The sequence below is a fragment of the Oryctolagus cuniculus genome, chromosome 12, assembly GCF_964237555.1.
Source record: "Oryctolagus cuniculus chromosome 12, mOryCun1.1, whole genome shotgun sequence".
Classification (NCBI taxonomy): Eukaryota; Metazoa; Chordata; class Mammalia; order Lagomorpha; family Leporidae; genus Oryctolagus; species Oryctolagus cuniculus.
This window is the reverse complement of record NC_091443.1, coordinates 9,543,821-9,560,034: the sequence shown is the minus strand read 5'-3', so window position 1 is coordinate 9,560,034 and position 16,214 is coordinate 9,543,821. Positions and strand designations below refer to the sequence as shown.

Here is a 16,214-nt window from a genome sequence, read left to right as displayed (position 1 = left end):
CATCCTCCCGTGGACATTCAGTGAAACGTGGACTGCAGCAAAGGGTGAAAGGGCCTCAGCAGCTGAGGGGGACCCGGGCACGCTTCCCTCAGGCCCCAGGGAGGCACCAGCACCTGCGCTCCAGGCTGCGTGGTTTCCCGGGCCTGAGGTGTCACAGGGCCCTGCACTGGGCAGCACAGACAACAGAAACTACCCCCCTTCAGCTCTTTAGTCGGAGGGCCTCGTAGCGTCCACAGGGCTGGTTCCCCTGAGGACCACGAGGGAGGCTCTGCCCCAGGCCCTTTGCCTAGCTTCTGGTGGTTTTTCTGGCCACCTTTGGTGTCCTTGGCTTGTGGGGACATCACCCACCTCCGAGTTCGCCTGCACGCCTGCGTCCACATCTCCCTTTTTATGATTATTCTCCTGTTGTACTCAGGGCTCGTCCTCCTCCATGAGCCCATCTTAACTAAAGAATCCACAAGGTCCTGTATCTAAATAAGGCCGCCTTCTAAGGCCTGCAGGCTGGGACCTCAGCATTTGCACTTCGGGGGTGGGAGGAATAGGCTTCAATCCATAACGAGCAAATGGTGTTGTCTGGGGACTAGGCAGCTCGGAGGTTCTGAGCCCACAGTCTCTGAAAGCACCCTGGGCCCGCGTGGGGAGTGGGGGTAGATCAGGTGGGGGAGGCTCTGACCCAGGGTGGAGGGTCCTCACCTGCGTGTCCTTTCTTGCCACAGGTTACATTGAAGCTGCTGTCATTCCGGCTGGAGCGCGGAGGATCCGTGTGGTTGAGGATAAGCCTGCCCACAGTTTTCTGGGTAACACATGATAATCAGATTCATTGTTTACGCTCTGCGAATTGGTTTTGGTGATTGGGCTGATGGTTCTCTCAGGTCACCCCAGCTTTCCACCTGCACTTTCACTGTCGTGTGTGAACCTTCAGAGTGGAACACACAGCACCGTCGTATTGGCCTGATATGGGGGTTGGGACAGGAATGAGCTGGGACCACTAGCCTTGGACAGGAAGAAAACTGGCAGAGAGTGGAGAAATTGGCAGGCATCCCGGTAGCATAGATTCCCGGAGTCCCCCCGGGCGAGTCCAGCCAGCTATTGCCCTGGCAGCAGCACGGGTCCATCACCCCGTCTGCAGGAACTCCCTGGGGGCTGTCAGTGGCTCTGCAGAGGACGTCCCTGCTGGAGAGAGCAGCCCTGAATCAGGTGGGAACCCACAAGGGCACTGGTTTTCACTAAGTTCTGTGCACCCAAAATTCCTAGTGGCCAACTGTTGACTCCAAGCATAAGCACCTGCGTCCACCCATAGACTTGGATCCATTCCAGGCTGTTCTTTGTTGCCTTCTGCAGCACCATGGTGAAAGTCCAGGAAGAATCCTTCCGCTAAGCCCCTTTCTGGGAGACAGGAGCCTCTGAGCATATCCCGGGCTCAGTTCCTGCCTCGTTAGAGGTCAGCCCAGCAAGGAGGCCTGGGGTGCAAGGACAGAGCACACGTGTCCTGTAGGCAGCCACGGGAGACATGGGGCTGCCTCTGGTCCAGGTCACGTGGGGTGGTACACGTGACACCCCGGGTCCCTCTGTGGGCCTAGTGCCACATCCCCATCGTGGGTTGTTGTCAAGCTAGAAGGGTCTGCTCTCAGGGTAGAGTTTCTCTGCCCGTGTGGCAGGGTGCTGTCTGAGATGAGAGAAAGGAGAGGAATGAGGGCGTGGCTTCTCTGGTTTGAAGTGCTGTAGGTGCCCACAAAGCCCTTTTATTCCAAGTCTTTGCATCACTGATAAGAAAAAAACTTACATCCCTGTCCACGCTCCCACCTTCGTGGGTGACAAAAAGCATCCAGCTTTTTCTTTGAAATGGTCTCTACTCAGAAATCTAATGAGAGACACAAAACAGACCTGAGTAGCAAGTTCACAGTGAAGGTGGCAGTCCTGCTGTTTGGGAGGAAACCCAAAGACACAGTGGGGCTCTGTGCACACCTGCCACAGGGATGCAGGAGAAGGCATAGCTCTCATCTCCAGGGGTCCCCGGCGGGTCCCCCGTGTCCCCAGACAGCTTCCATCGCCTCCACAGCCTTGTCACCTGCTGTCCCTGGCCTCCCTGAGGCTGTGACAGCTGATGGTGCTCCTGCTGTCAAGGTGGGGCCTCACTGGCCCTCAGGTCGACCTCCGTGTGGCTCTACAGCAGTTCCCCAGTGTCCTGAGTGGACACTGACCCAGGCAAGCTTGGCTGATCCGGCTGCACCCCACAGATGGAACGGTGCCTGCAAACGCTGGCTACCGCAGGGCCTTGTGCACTTCCGGCACCTTCTCGCTCTCTAGTCCACCCGAGGAAGGTGGGTCAGCTTCACCAGCATTCGCATCGGAAGCCGAGTCCAGCTGAGCACCGCCACGCTCACTTACGGGGAGCACACTGGGTTAGTGGCTGGGCTGGCCCCCCACTCACTGAGCAGCCTGCAGTTTGTGGGGCCTCCCAGAAAAGCTACCAGGTGCTCAGTCACTGTCATGGCCAACGGAAGTGTGCGTGCTGGGGAGTGCACGTGACCTCTGCCCCTTGTCCCTTCACCGTGTGCATTCCAGAGAGGCCAACCCCTGTCCCCAGGAGGCTGGCTCCCCAGAAGCACTGTGCCTCCGTGGGAGAGTAGACTTCTTCTCCAGCCCCTTATCTCACTCAGAAAATCTTAGGCCCAGTGTCCCAGGGCCTTGCAAGTGGTCAAGAGTGAGCCTGAAGGTGGTCCACACTCGCTGTTTCTGAAGTGAGTTCAAGCACTCGGGGCTGGGTGCTTGGGAAGTCAACCCCGAGGAGCTGAATCACTCTCCAATTTGCTGGGAGCACTTCCTGAGCAACCTGCCCCGCCTGCCTCCCTCCAGCCCGCGCCGGCTGGCTTGCGGCTAGAACCACCTGGAACAGGAAACGCCTCTGCATTCTCTCCGTGGCTGAGCGCAGACTCCGAGCGGGAGTGGAAAGAGCTGACTCGCTGCCCGGACTAGAAGCCGGCTGACCGTGGGTCAGGTCTTCCAGCTGAAAGAGAGAGAGGGAGATGTCCGCATGGAGAGGCATAGGCCAGGACGGACAGGAACGAGGCGCACGCAGCCCCGGGGGGCAAGCCAGTCGGGCTTTGCTCTGCCGCGGTTGCAAAGGGAAGTGAGCCCGCTCGCCAGCGGCTGAGAGGCTGCTGAGCGAGCTCCACGCCCGCACACGCTCCCTGATGGTGGACGCTGGTTTAGAGCATCCAGCCTCTGGCCCAGGCGGGACCACAAGGGCCAGCCTTCCTCACTGGCGAATCTGCGCTTCAGACATCATAGATGGAGAGCCGAATCCCGCGGGGATTCCTGTGTTCTCAGCCTCGTTATTTGTCTGTAAGATCAAAGCATTTTTACCACCGGACTGACCCGGCGTGTCCTCTCTGAACGCACAGTTTTAAGAAGCAACCTCAGGATGCGTGTACGGGGCGCTCGCTGGCCCTGAGGACCGAGCCCCAGGGAGGGGCCTCTTCCCGAGAACGCAGCTGCCAGCAGGTGCGAGAGCAGCCGGAGCGCCCGCGCTTCTGTCTCTGGGGCTGCCGGCCCCATGAAGCCATTGTGCATGTTGGACCCCTCGCTGGACCCCCCTGTCTGCTGTGATGTCCCACCTGGTCCTGAGGCTGAGGCCTCACCCTTTGCGAGGGGCTGTCACCCACAGCAAGTTCCACTGTCCTGGCCTGCAGGGCGGCAACTTGGAAATTTTCAGTCTTGCCAAGTTACACCAAAGTCGAAGAAGCGGGAGCCGACCCTGCGCCTCTCGGAACCGCCGGTCTCCGCTCCGAGCCCTGCCTCTACGTCTTCATGCTTCTGAGAGGTGCACGGACGAGGGTCCTCCAGCAGCCCCGAGACGGGGCCAGGCACAGGGGATGCTGCAAATGCAGGGCCCATGTGCTGGCAGCTGCTGGGGAGGGAGCAGCCAGCAGTGCTGGGGGTGCAGTGTGTGTTCTTCTGGGCGCCCTAAGCACCGCCCCACCTCCGGCCCACTCCCTCCCCAGCCACGTTGTGATGGTGCATGCTTTGCGCCCCTCTGCAGCTCTGCCCAGCTCCTCTAGAGCGTGAAGACCTGCTCGGGACTCCTGAGTAGCCCGTGAGAACCCAGTGCGCACAGACCTCACCTGCTGCTTGTTCACACGTGTCGGGTGGAGAACTTGAGTCCATGTGGCAAAGGGCTTCACACCTCAGGGAGCACCAGGCACCGTAAATCCGAGCTGGTTCCACAGGGAGCTGGTGGTCACCCGTGTCCCACCCCCCCCCCAGCTGGTGTGTTCCTGGCTGCCATCAGCGGCTGACCGAGGTTAGCCCATAGCCACAGCCTCTCTCCCGATTCCTTGACCACACCCTGTAACTCCTCCAAGGGCTCCCTGACCCACGCCACGAGCCAATTCCTGAAGACTCGCCCCTCCTGCGCTGAGGACAAGGACAGTGAGATCCCGCTGTGGTGGGCAGAGGGTGGCACAGCCCAGGCTGCAGGCGGCCTGACCTCCACGTTCAGTGGCAGTAGCTGCTGTGCCTCCCCGGGCCGTTGTGCAGAGACCCTGCGCGTGGCTTTTGAACGGCCGCCGGGTGCACCCCCTGTCGTGTTCCAGGCCTTTCTACTCTTGACTCCAGTGTGTGCAGTGCAGCAGGTGACTTCGATGCTTCCACAGGGCCGAGCAGGTGCGACACGCAAGGCCAGGTGGGAGCGTGACACCTGGGCGGGAAGACAGTGCTGCGAAGGAGCAGAGTGAGGGCCTGCACTGGGCCTGCACGTCGGGGGAGCTGCTGGGGGCATTTCTTGGACCCCAAAGCAGTGATTTTCCCCTCCGACTTCTTTGCCCTCGTCACGATTCCTTTTTTTTAAAGACCAAACTCCACAGCACAGTGTGAGTGCTGCACCCGGGGGCTGAAAACCACGTTATAGCGAAGTCTCTCGCCGTCCTGGCGTCCCTCCCCCTGGGGGCTTCCCGCCACATGCAGGCTGACCCAGGCTCACGCCAGGCTCTGGACCACACTGTGGGAAGACAGCTGGCTCTCCTCAAGGTGACGCCAAGCCCCGATGTCAGAGTTGGAGGACTGGGACGAGACGCGTTCTCCAGGGAAACCCCGGGTGCTGTGCCCTGGAGACCTAGGTGCCAGGTGGCAGGCGGTGGGGGTTCACAGGGAGCACAAAGCAGGAACAGGTCAGGGCCCACCTCCCAGACGTCCGGCCACGGCCCAGGGCAGTCAGCTCGGGTCCACTCGACGCACGTGGCTGATGGAGCTGCCTGGCTCCATGGGTGGGCCGAGGCAGGGAGGGCTGCCACCCCACGCCCCTCTGCGCTTTGTGGGGGGAGTGGGTTCTCAGGAATGGGTGCGGCTTGGCAGAAACTCTTGGCCCGACTCTGGCTGCTGCGTGTGGGGCACCCCCAGTGCCCAGGCATCCTGGCCCCCAGCCCATGGCACTGCCCTCTTCCCCATCTCCCCGCTTCACCTCTCGCCGCCTATTCCCAGCCAGAGCTCTGCAAAGCTGTTCCTCCCCCTTCCTCTTATTTCTCCCCACAAGGCAGAAACACCCCCAGCCCCTCTCCTCCCTGCTTGTCTTGCAAGCTCGGCTAGGGTGCCTCTTCCAGGAAGCCTTCCCAGCTTCTCCCATTCCTGCTCCCCACACACACCCCTGGGCCCTGGAAGCAGCTGAGGAACTGGCATCAGGCGTGTGTCTGTCTTCCTTCTGGAAGACTGTGAGCTCCATGCGCGCAGGGGCTGCGTGTGTCTCCAGCCCCCAGCTCAGAGACCCTCAGCCAGGCACGCACCTGCTGTGCCACGGGCTGCCCTGCTGGGGTTTCTGTGCATGTCTTAGAGGGCTCTGGCCCCTCCTCCTTTCTGGATGCTTCTTCCCACCCCACCCCTCCCCCATTCCTGAGACCAGATGCCCACATGCATATGCAAGAGATGGTTTTCCAGACCAGCAAGCACCCTGCAGCCGGCACGTGGATTCCCCAGTGGTTAATGCGACCAAATCTGTTCAGGTGATGAGCTCCCTGGAAACTAAGGTTTTCTATAAGGACACAGAACGTGAGACCTGAAGTTTGTTCTCTTTAAAAACAGGCCTTACTTTTGCACGTTTCAGCATTCTGCATAAACAGCTGGACTGACGCTGTAGCCCAAAGAAGGGGGGATGGGGAATGGTCATGGGGACAGGTGTGCTGGGCTTGGTCCGCAGCCAGGTGCTCGTCTGTGAGGGGAGAAGTCACCCCAAGGGCTCTGCCTCAGTAAGCAGCATGCAGCGGCTGGGGCGGAGGCTGGGCTCACCGAGTGTAGACTGAGTGGGACTGGGGGCTCCGGCTGTGGGGGACCAAGGGCCCTGGGGTCTCACTCTGCACAAGACTCTGGGACCTGGCTCTCATTTCTTGTCCTTTGCAACTTTCCCCTAAAGGCCAGAGTAGCTTCTCATTAGTTTTTTTTTTTTTTTAAATAAGAACAAAAACCAGACTTTCACTTCAGGGTAATGGCATGCACTCTCCTGCCCGGGGGAGAGGCAGACGAAGCTGCAGGTGGGCACCGCACTGTCAGGCCGCACCTGTGCCGAGGGCCAGTCAGCAACACCAGGACTCCTGTCCCCTGTATTTCATGGGGGCAGAGGTTGAGCAAGCACATGGGTGAGACGGAAGCCCACAGATCCGGGGTGTGGGAGCTGCCCCCACCCCACTCCTGCCTACCCTGCCCCCACACAGCTGCCCAGTGTGACAGCCACATGGGGGGATGCAGCTGGGGTCCTCAGAGACCTTGGAGTTAGACACCCTGTTTCAAAAGCTCCATGAGTAAAACAAATGGATGCGTTTTGCCAGAGCAACAGAACCTGTTTCTGTAGCCTTGGACACATTAGAATAGAATTAATCCAGCAGGTGGAAAAGCGTCTACTGGGGGGATTGGCAAAGTTCCACTGGGCTGTGCTTGTCTCCCTTGCCCCTTGCTTTTTTCCCCCAAAAGAAACCTTTTATTTAATGAGTACAAATTTCATAAGCATAACTTTGGGAATATAGTGATTCTTCCCACCATACCCACCCCCCCACTCCTACCCCACCCCTCCTCCTCCTTTCCCTCCCTCTCCTACTCCCAGTCCCATTCTCCATTAAGATTCATTCTTAATTAACTTTATACACAGAAGACCAATTCTATACTAAGTAAAGATTTCAACAGTTTGCACACAAACACACACACACACACACACACACAAAACTGAGAACAAGTTTTACAGTTAGTTCTCATAATATATCTCATTGAGGACAGAAGTCCTGCATGGGAAGTAAGTGCACCGTGACTCCTGTTGTTAATTTAACAATACTCTTATGTATGATGTCAGTGATCACCTGAGGCTCTTGACATGAGCTACCAAGGCTATGGAAGCCTTTTGAGCCCACAAACTCCGAGAGTATTTAGACAGGGCCATAGCAAAGTGAAAGTTCTCTCCTCCCTTAAGAGAAAAGTACATCCTTCTTTGATGGCCACTTCTTTCCACTGGGGTCTCCCTCACAGAGATACTTCATGTAAAACATTTTTTATTTGCCACAGTGTTTTGGCTTTCCATGCCTGAAATGCTCTCACGGACTTTTCAGCCAGACCAGAATGCCTTAAGGGCTGATTCTGAGTTCAGAGTATGATTTAAACGATTGTCATTCTATGAGTCTGCTGTGTGGACTGCTTCCCGTGTTGGAACATTATCTCCTTTTTAGTTCTATCTATTGTTATTACCAGATACTTGGTCTTATTTATATGATCCCTTTAACAGTTTCCTAGCTATATGATCACTTTAGTTTTGTTTTTTTTTTTTTTTTTTTTTTTTTTTTTTTTTTTTTTTTGACAGGCAGAGTGGACAGTGAGAGAGAGAGACAGAGAGAAAGGTCTTCCTTTGCCGTTGGTTCACCCTCCAATGGCCGCCGCGGCTGGCGCGCTGCGGCCGGCGCACTGCGCTGATCCGATGGCAGGAGCCAGGAGCCAGGTGCTTTTCCTGGTCTCCCATGGGGTGCAGAGCCCAAGCACCTGGGCCATCCTCCACTGCACTCCCGGGCCACAGCAGAGGGCTGGCCTGGAAGAGGGGCAACCGGGACAGAATCCGGCGCCCCGACCGGGACTAGAACCCGGTGTGCCGGCGCCGCTAGGCGGAGGATTAGCCTAGTGAGCCGCGGCGCCGGCCCTATATGATCACTTTAACACTTACTATGGTCACTTTAACACTTAAGGTGATATTCTTGGGGCCGGTGCCATGGCTCACTTGGTTAATCCTCTGCCTGCGGTGCCAACATCCCATGTGGGCGCCAGATTCTAGTTCCAGTTGCTCCTCTTCCAGTCCAGCTCTCTGCTGTGGCCCAGGAAGGCAGTGGAGGATGGCCCAAGTGCTTGGGCCCTGCACCCCATGGGAGACCAGGAGAAGCACCTGGCTCCTGGCTTCAGATTGGCACAGCTCCAGCCGAAGCAGCCATTTGAGGGTTGAACAAATGGAAGAAAGACCTCTCTCTCTCTCTCTCTCTCTCTCTCTCTCTCTCTCTCTGTCTAACTCTATCTGTCAAATAAGGGAAAAAAAGGGATGGTATTCTTACCACCCAGCTTAAAGGAATTTGGGGTCCCATGGCAAATTTTTAAACTGTATCCTTAGAAGTAAGTCCATAGGAGTGTATGCAGAACTATACAGCTTTACAGTTACAAACTTCCTCCTCCCTCTCTTACTCCCACTCTTATTTTTTACTGAGATCTATTTTCTTTTGTTAAAATTTATTTTATTTATTTATTTGAAAGACAGAGTTACAGAGAGAGATAGAGACAGAGAGAGAGGTCTTCCATCTGCTGGTTCACGCCCCAAATGGCTGCAATGGCTGGAGCTGAGTCCATCCGAAGTTGGGAGCCAGGAGTTTCTTTCTGGGTCTCCCACGTGGGTGCAGGGGCCCAAGGACCTGGACCATCTTCCACTGCTTTCCCAGGCCACAGCAGAGAGCTGGATTGGAAGTGGAGCAGCCGGGACTCGAACCAGCGCCCATATGGGATGCCAGCACTTCAGGCCGGGACTTTAACCTGCTGCGCCACAGTGCTGGCCCCTGAGATCTGTTTTCAATTGAGTTTATACACATACGATTAACTCTGTTAAGTAAAGAGTTCAACAAATAGTATGAAGAAGAGAAACACAGGAGCTGCCATGGGGCTGGAAGGTGACGCCACCGGTGATGCCACCGTCCTGGCAGCCCTCCCGGGTCTCCCTGTGAGCCAGGGCTCTGTTCTCAGTGCACGGAAAGCCCCCTCCTCACATGTCATGCCTCCCTCTCAGCCACTCGGGACCTCCCGGATTCTGCTTAAAGACAGGCGGGGCCCCCTGACTCGCCGACTTGCAATTTTCTCTAGCTCTCAAGGACTCTGGCGAGAGATCCATCAACAGCGACTGGAAGATCGAGCTGCCGGGAGAGTTCCAGGTCGCAGGCACGACAGTCCGCTACGTGCGAAGGGGCTTGTGGGAGAAGATTTCCGCCAAGGGGCCCACCAAAACGCCGCTGCACCTGATGGTAATTTCCCACGTTGTCCCGTCCTGAGATGTGCAACCCCAGCAGGCCCCCAGGGTCCATCTCGGGGTGCGTTAGGCCCCCAGCACCCACAGGGATGGGTTCCAGGACCCCTGCAGATACCCAGCTGGCAGGTGCTCAACTCCTGCCCTGCGCTCTCCCCATCTTTTCTGTCTAACCCCTCCCACCGCGTGTTTCAGCGGAAGCTTCCTTGAGTCCTCACTGGCAGAGCTGCTGTCATTTTGTGTCTTTGTTTTTAAATATTGATTTACTTATTTGAAAGAATTACAGAGAGACAGAGAGATCATCCACCCCTGGTTCACTCCCCAAATGGCTGCAACCGCTGAAGCTGGGCCAGGCTAAAGCCAGGAGCCAGGAGCTTCTTCTGGGTCTTCCACATGGGTGCAGGGGCTGAAGCACCTGGGCCATCTTCCACTGCTGTCCCAGGCTCATTAGCAGGGAGCTGGGTCAGAAGTGGAGCAGCCAGGACATGAACCAGCTCCCGTATGGGACAGCTTGACCTGCCACACCACAACGCTGACCCCTCCTATCAGTTTTGAGAAGGAACTGCCTCCAGGGAGGACGTGCTTAGCCAGGTGGGCAGTAGCCGGGGAGACTTGGCGCCATTAGGCAGACAGCCCTTCTGCTTACCAGAGGGCGGGCTGTGCAGACCAGCTGCACAGCTCTCCTGTCCAGGCTGACAATGAACTGTTGACTCCGTGCCCAAGCCGGATGAGTGCAACATCGCTCAGCTCTGCGGGTCAGCTTGCAGCAGGCATCGGGAGTGAGGAAGGAGCCTCAGGTTCCATGATCTGTTTATTCCACAGGTGCACTTGAGTCACCTGTGCAGTGGGGCCTGGCCGGGTGCCACTGTCTTATCTGTTATCTCAGACAGGACTTTGTGAGGCCACTCTTGTCCTCCTTCATCCTTTTAAACAAAGACCCTCCTCAAGGTCTAGGAATGAGCGCCCAGCTGCGGATCGCTCCCGATTATTGATTCCAAAGAGCAGGATTAACGGCAGCACGTGTGCCGGTAACAAGAGCGCGCTTCGTGCTCGGAGTCTCCGCTTGGTGATTCTTTTTCTGAGATCCTCTGTGATCTCTGGCAACCCCTGCAGCTGTGGAGGATTAGGTGACGCCCAGATTTCCTGGCCCCCACCCAGGGACGGCCCCTGGGGAGACCGACTCTGCCCGTGAGCAGCGCACTCCGCGTGGGTGACAGTGCCCGTGCATTCCTGACTCGTGCGACAGGAGCCACAGGGAAGGCTGTCAGTGCAGGTGCACTCGGCCCAGGAAATCCTCTGCAAATACCCTCCTGCACGCACGTTTCTGGGCCTCTAACACCTGCGCGTGAGCCGTTTCTCTGGGGTGAGACTGTTTCCTGCACAATGTCAGTAGAGCAGATCTCTCCACTCTAAGTTAGAAACAGTTCTTGGGAGGAGCTGAGAGGGGGCAGGGACAAGATAAGCCCACCGCAAGCATCACCTGCACATCCGCTTTCTCCGGCAGACACCAGGATAAGCCCATTCCCCTTCTGTGCCCAGAGCTTTCGCAAGCTGAGCAGGCCGTCCCTGATAAAGCCGAGCTATGGCCGGATCATCCAGGCCACGGCAGACCACCGGGAGCACACAGCCACCGCCTCGGCTGCACCCTCAGCCCTCAGGCAGTATCGACGGCTGTTCTTTCTGGAAGCAACACTGTCACTTCAAGTTCTAAACCTCGGAGTGAGACGCGCCCCTTGGCCTCCGTGTGGAAGCCACTGTCCTACCACTGGGGTACACGCGTGCTGGCAGAGCCAGGTGCACCCAGAGTCATGGGGACCTGACTAGAAACCAGTTACACACACACACAAACACACACACACGTTGTATGTGCCTTCAAAGTTGCATGAAATTGGTTTCATGTGGATGCTCTATTCACCTTATTCCCATACTAAGATAACAAAGATCTCCTTTAAAGATTAGTTTAAAAAAAAAGCAAAAAGAGGTGCTTGCCCAAATGCATTACTGCAAGCCTGTCTGTCTAGCTCGTAGCACCCCCACCCCACCCCACCCCTCAGCCTTGGTGGCGAGAGGTGCTCAGGAGGGAAGCTGGCTGTTGTCACCTGGCAAACATTCCACCTGGCCTGCCCCATCATGCTCTCTGTGTCCTTAGCTCCTGCTGGCCTCTTTCCCCAGCCGTCTTGAGCCAGAAGTGGATGTGCCAGCTGCTTAGACCCAGGAGCACCCACTGATTCCAGGCTTAGCCTTAGGTGCATTATCCATGGCCAGGCCTCCTGAAGCTCCTCCAGGAAGTCTTGTTTGGCACCTTCGTGTCTGCAGGAACAAAGCTGATAGTGCACCTGCTGGCCTCACAGAGCTTGGCACGTGCACGCCCAAAGTAAAGACCCACCCATTCTTTACACCCCGCGGGATTGCAGACCCAAGGGTCCCTCCCCCCACCTGCCCTCCACTCCCAGGTTTAATCACAGAGCCAGGCCTCTGCCACTCCTGGCCATGGTCATCCTGGTGTTCAGGGCAGCAGGACAACTCAGGAACCCTGCGACTCCCCACAGTTCCCGAGGCACGCTGTGTTCTGCCTTCAGGCGTGCCTGACTCTGATCATCCGATCTGTATCAGGGAAGTGAAGGGAACTAATCATTTAAAAACAATTTTTAAAGAGGAGAGACAGAGATCTTCCATCCACTGGTTCTCTCTACAGATGGCCGCAATGGCTGGGGCTGGGCCAGGCTGAAGGCAGGAGCTAGACTGAAGGCAGGAGCTAGACTGCAGGCAGGAGCTTGTTCTGGGCCTCCCACGTGGGTGCAGGGGCCCAAGGACTTAGGCCATCCTCCACTGCTTTCCCAGGAGCGTAGCAGGGAGCTGGATCAGAAGCAGAGCAGCCAGGACTTGAACTGGCGCCCAGATGGGATGCTGACAATGCAGACAGCAGCTCAACCCGCTGCAGCGCCGGCCCCGCAGTACTCATTTTCAAAGAAGTAGGGTAGCCCCGCCTGCCCCCAGGACGCCTTTCCAGGTGGCAGTGCTGCCGTTGTCTGTAAAGGCAGCTCCATGGAGGGTGGGGGCAGGGAATGTGCACTTTCCCTGCACGAGCAGCTCATGCAGTGAGCATCCACAGGTTCCCTCCCTGCCCCCAAACTCCTCGTCTAATGGGGTCTCTGGAGTAGACAGGAGCAGAGCTTCCTGCTGGTGGTTTGCACCTGCACAACTCCAAGTGGAGGCCCGGAGGACTCCAAGGCCAGGAGCCAGGAGCTACCCAGGCTTTCGCTCCGTGTCAGCACGGCCCTTCATCTTGCTGCTGGTCCAGGTGCTGCTATTTCATGACCAGAACTACGGGATTCATTACGAATACACCGTTCCTGTAAACCACACGGCTGAGAACCAGAGTGAGCCGGCGAAGGCGCAGGACTCTCTGTTCATCTGGACCCACAGTGGCTGGGAAGGGTGCAGCGTGCAGTGTGGAGGAGGTGAGCTGCGGGGCTGGGGCACGCGGGAAGGGTGAGTTAGGGACACGCTGCTGCCTGTTTTCCCAGGGGAGCCTAGCCACATCTGGTGAGTCTCCCTGCTGGACCCCTGGGCAGGCTCATTCCCGTTCCCTCGCCACAGAGTTGAGCCCACCCACCCCCTCCATGGGGTGTGAGGTCTGACCTCTGACTTCCACGTGGCAACTTCATCCTCTTGTTAGCAACAGGTCGACCTTCAACTGTTGCTGCTTGGCAGGAGGTCACCAGATGTCTCTGCCCATTCCTAAGTATCCTTGGCTCTTGGTCATCAGAGGCAGGACATAATGGAAAGAAAATAATACTACAGGTCAGGTGCAGTGCCCCCCCCCCCGCCCCCAGCATGAGCCCTGACCACACAGCTGCCCCATCTACCACCTCAACACATAACTGGGCCTCCTGGGTTTTCTCGCCTCGAAGCAGGTAGATCATCCCTCACACCTGCTGTGGGGACTGTGGGGAGCCAGAGGTTATCAGGCTGCAAGGGTCAGCAGGGGCCAAAGGGTGGGCATTGAGGGGCAGCAGCAGCAAGGGGGTGGCCACGGCTTAGCTCAGCACGACTGGTCGCCCCAGCGGGGCTGGTGGCAGGCTCCTGGGAGGTGGGCACAGGAAGGGTGGGTTATGATGGACACAGAGTTTTGTCAGAAGGTCAGCCTGGGCTCTGGGTGCCACCCCGGGGGGGGTCCACAGGATGGAACCTGGGCACAGCCCGTCCCACCCCACCCTGGGCAGCTGCTAACCCCTGAGATGGATTTGTCAGCATGGAACCGGCTGTTTGCCTTGTGAGACTCATCTCAGTTTGCCTGGGAGGGGCCAGCCGCAGGTGACCGAGCCCGTCGGATGCTGCTGGTGTCGGCTGGGAGCCTGGCTGACCGCCCTGGTGCTCTCAGCCTCTCCCTGGAGCGCCCTCAGCCCTGTCCTTTGCCTGCCCTGTGTCTCAGTCCCTGCCCCGGTCCTCCAGCTGCCCCTCCGTGCCGATGGCCTTCTCACCTCCGGACCCAGCCAGCGCCTGGAACTCGGAGAGCAGCCGGACCTGCTCGTGGGCAGCTTGCTGCAGACTAAGCCTGGCCCAGACTGGGGAGGTCGGGGGCTCCCCCGGGTCTGGGAGGGTGGCACCTGTTCTGTTGCTGTCGTGGACATCAGTGCCTCCCCACTACCAATGCAGGACCTCTGCCAAAGCTGCAGGATGCTTGGGGCCGGTGGGGGTGGGGGTCAGGTGCTAAGTGCTTGCTGTGGGCAGCAGAAGTGAGGGTGGAACTCAGCACAGTTCTGAGTCTGCCCTACGTGATGGATGCCCCAGGAGAGAGAACCAGCAAGGAGTCCGGGATCCTGGCGGCCATGCCGCCTCCCCTGTCTGTCCTGCGTTCCCGGTCTCTCCCGCTGCTGGAGCCCAAGGACTGAGACGCCTGCCAGGCTCCCCCCGGGCGCTCTACAGCTGTGCGTTTATGTCACCCATCCCGAGTCACAAGGAGGAAACTGAGGCTGAGACCCAGACAGCCTGGCTCCAGGGGCCACCTCCTCGCGGCCCGTGTCTCCGTCTCCCTGACACAGTCGCGGCTGTGCAGTGCCGCAGGGCTGACAGCTGAGCCGGGCAGCCTAACAGCAGGTGAGGCTGAGGCCTGAGTAGCAGTGGGCAAGCCAGACAGCTGTGGACGGGCTCTGGAACATTCTCGCCTGGTGAGCAGGCCCTGCCCCCACTGTCCCCTACCTGCCAGCACTTGGTCAGCAGTCCCCGTCCTCGGTGAGGGCCGACGTGCAGAGAACCTTCACTGAAACCAGGCCCCCTGCAGACTCCAGACACCAAAACACTGACCATCTCCGGTGGAAAGTAAGAGAGTTTTGGCCTCAGCTGCTCTGAGCTGTTGCTGCGCTCTGACAACCCCCCCCCCCCCCAACACACACACACACACTGACCCTGCCGCGTCTCGGCCACCATCAGCTCTGACGTTACGGTTCTGACAGCCGGCCGCAGTCACAGAGCAGTGGTCGCTCTGAGCCCCCTCCAGAAGCGTGGCCGCGTGGCCTCCCCGGGGGTGTGGCTGCAGTGGCTCAGCTCCCCGCATTTGCTTCCAGGGGAGCGCAGGACGGTCGTGTCGTGCACGCGGATTGTCAACAAGACCACCACGCTGGTGAATGACAGCGACTGCCCCGCAGCGAGCCGCCCGGAGCCCCAGGTCCGGAGGTGCAACACACACCCGTGCCAGTCCCGGTAAGGAGCTGCATGGTCTCGCGAGGGTAGGTGATGATGGGGGGGCGGTGCCGGGCACAGTGGTGCCCACTTAGTGCCCCAGGGCTGCTCCGTGCCATGTTCTGGTGACTTCTACATCCTGAAAAGACCAGATTCTCCCAGCTGAGCCCAAATTCTGATGGAGAAAATGTGTCCAGTCCCAACAGGAAGGTGTCTCATCAGAACCATTACTAAGTGGCACACAGAGAAACGAGCTATTGCCACACACTTTGAACTTGGACCTGTCAGCTCCCCCAAATTCCTTTTTCTTTCCTTCTTTGTTTAGAGATTTATTTATTTCTCTGAAAGGCAGAGTTATAGAGAGTTGGGGGCGGGGGAAGAGAGAGAATGAGAATATCATCCACTGGTTCACTCCCCAAATGTCCACAGCATCAGAGGCTGGGCCGGGCCAAAGTCAGGGGCCAGGAAGCCCTATCCGAGTCTCCCACGTGGGAGGCGGGGCCCAGGCATTTCTGCCTGCCTTCACTGCTTTCCCAGGTGCATTAGCAGGGAGCTGGTTCAAAAATGGAGCAGCTGGGACTCGAACTGGTGCTTAGATGGGACGTGAGTGTTGCAGGCAGTGGCTTAACCCGCTGGGCCACAGTGCCGCCGCCCCCCAGATTTCTTTTTCCTGAAGGAGGTTGAAGTAGATGTTAGGGTCCAGGCGCCCAGCGGGGGAGCACACACACAGGTTGGTGCGTGTGGCTGGAATCAACACCAGTGTGTACATGTCATGGTGCTAATTGTGTCGGATTTGCCAGGACTCTGTCCCAGCCACACTGCCCACACGTCCTGGAGCGACCTCTCGGGTGCTGGTGGGTAAGGTCTCCCCGCCTCCTGTGACTTCAGCGGGGCCGTGTGCAGAGCGCTGGCTCCGCCACGCCACGCAGGGCTGCCTGCGCCCCCACTCCACTCGAGTCCAGGTGAATGCTTTGGTCTGGCTCTGAGTGCCGCTCATGTCCTTTCATTCCATTTTCCA

The 16,214-nt window shown here is 58.0% G+C and overlaps 1 protein-coding gene across 1 annotated transcript in view; it reads left to right on the top strand.

Moving 5' to 3' along the window:
- Window positions 1–16,214, top strand: part of ADAMTS17 (ADAM metallopeptidase with thrombospondin type 1 motif 17) — a 268,667-nt gene that overhangs the window by 213,182 nt on the left and 39,271 nt on the right. Inside the window, exons 16-19 of the mRNA XM_051822951.2 lie at window positions 717–797; window positions 9,355–9,512; window positions 12,816–12,975; window positions 15,082–15,217. Coding sequence (XP_051678911.2) covers window positions 717–797; window positions 9,355–9,512; window positions 12,816–12,975; window positions 15,082–15,217 — 535 coding nt within the window. The remainder of the gene's footprint in view (window positions 1–716; window positions 798–9,354; window positions 9,513–12,815; window positions 12,976–15,081; window positions 15,218–16,214) is intronic.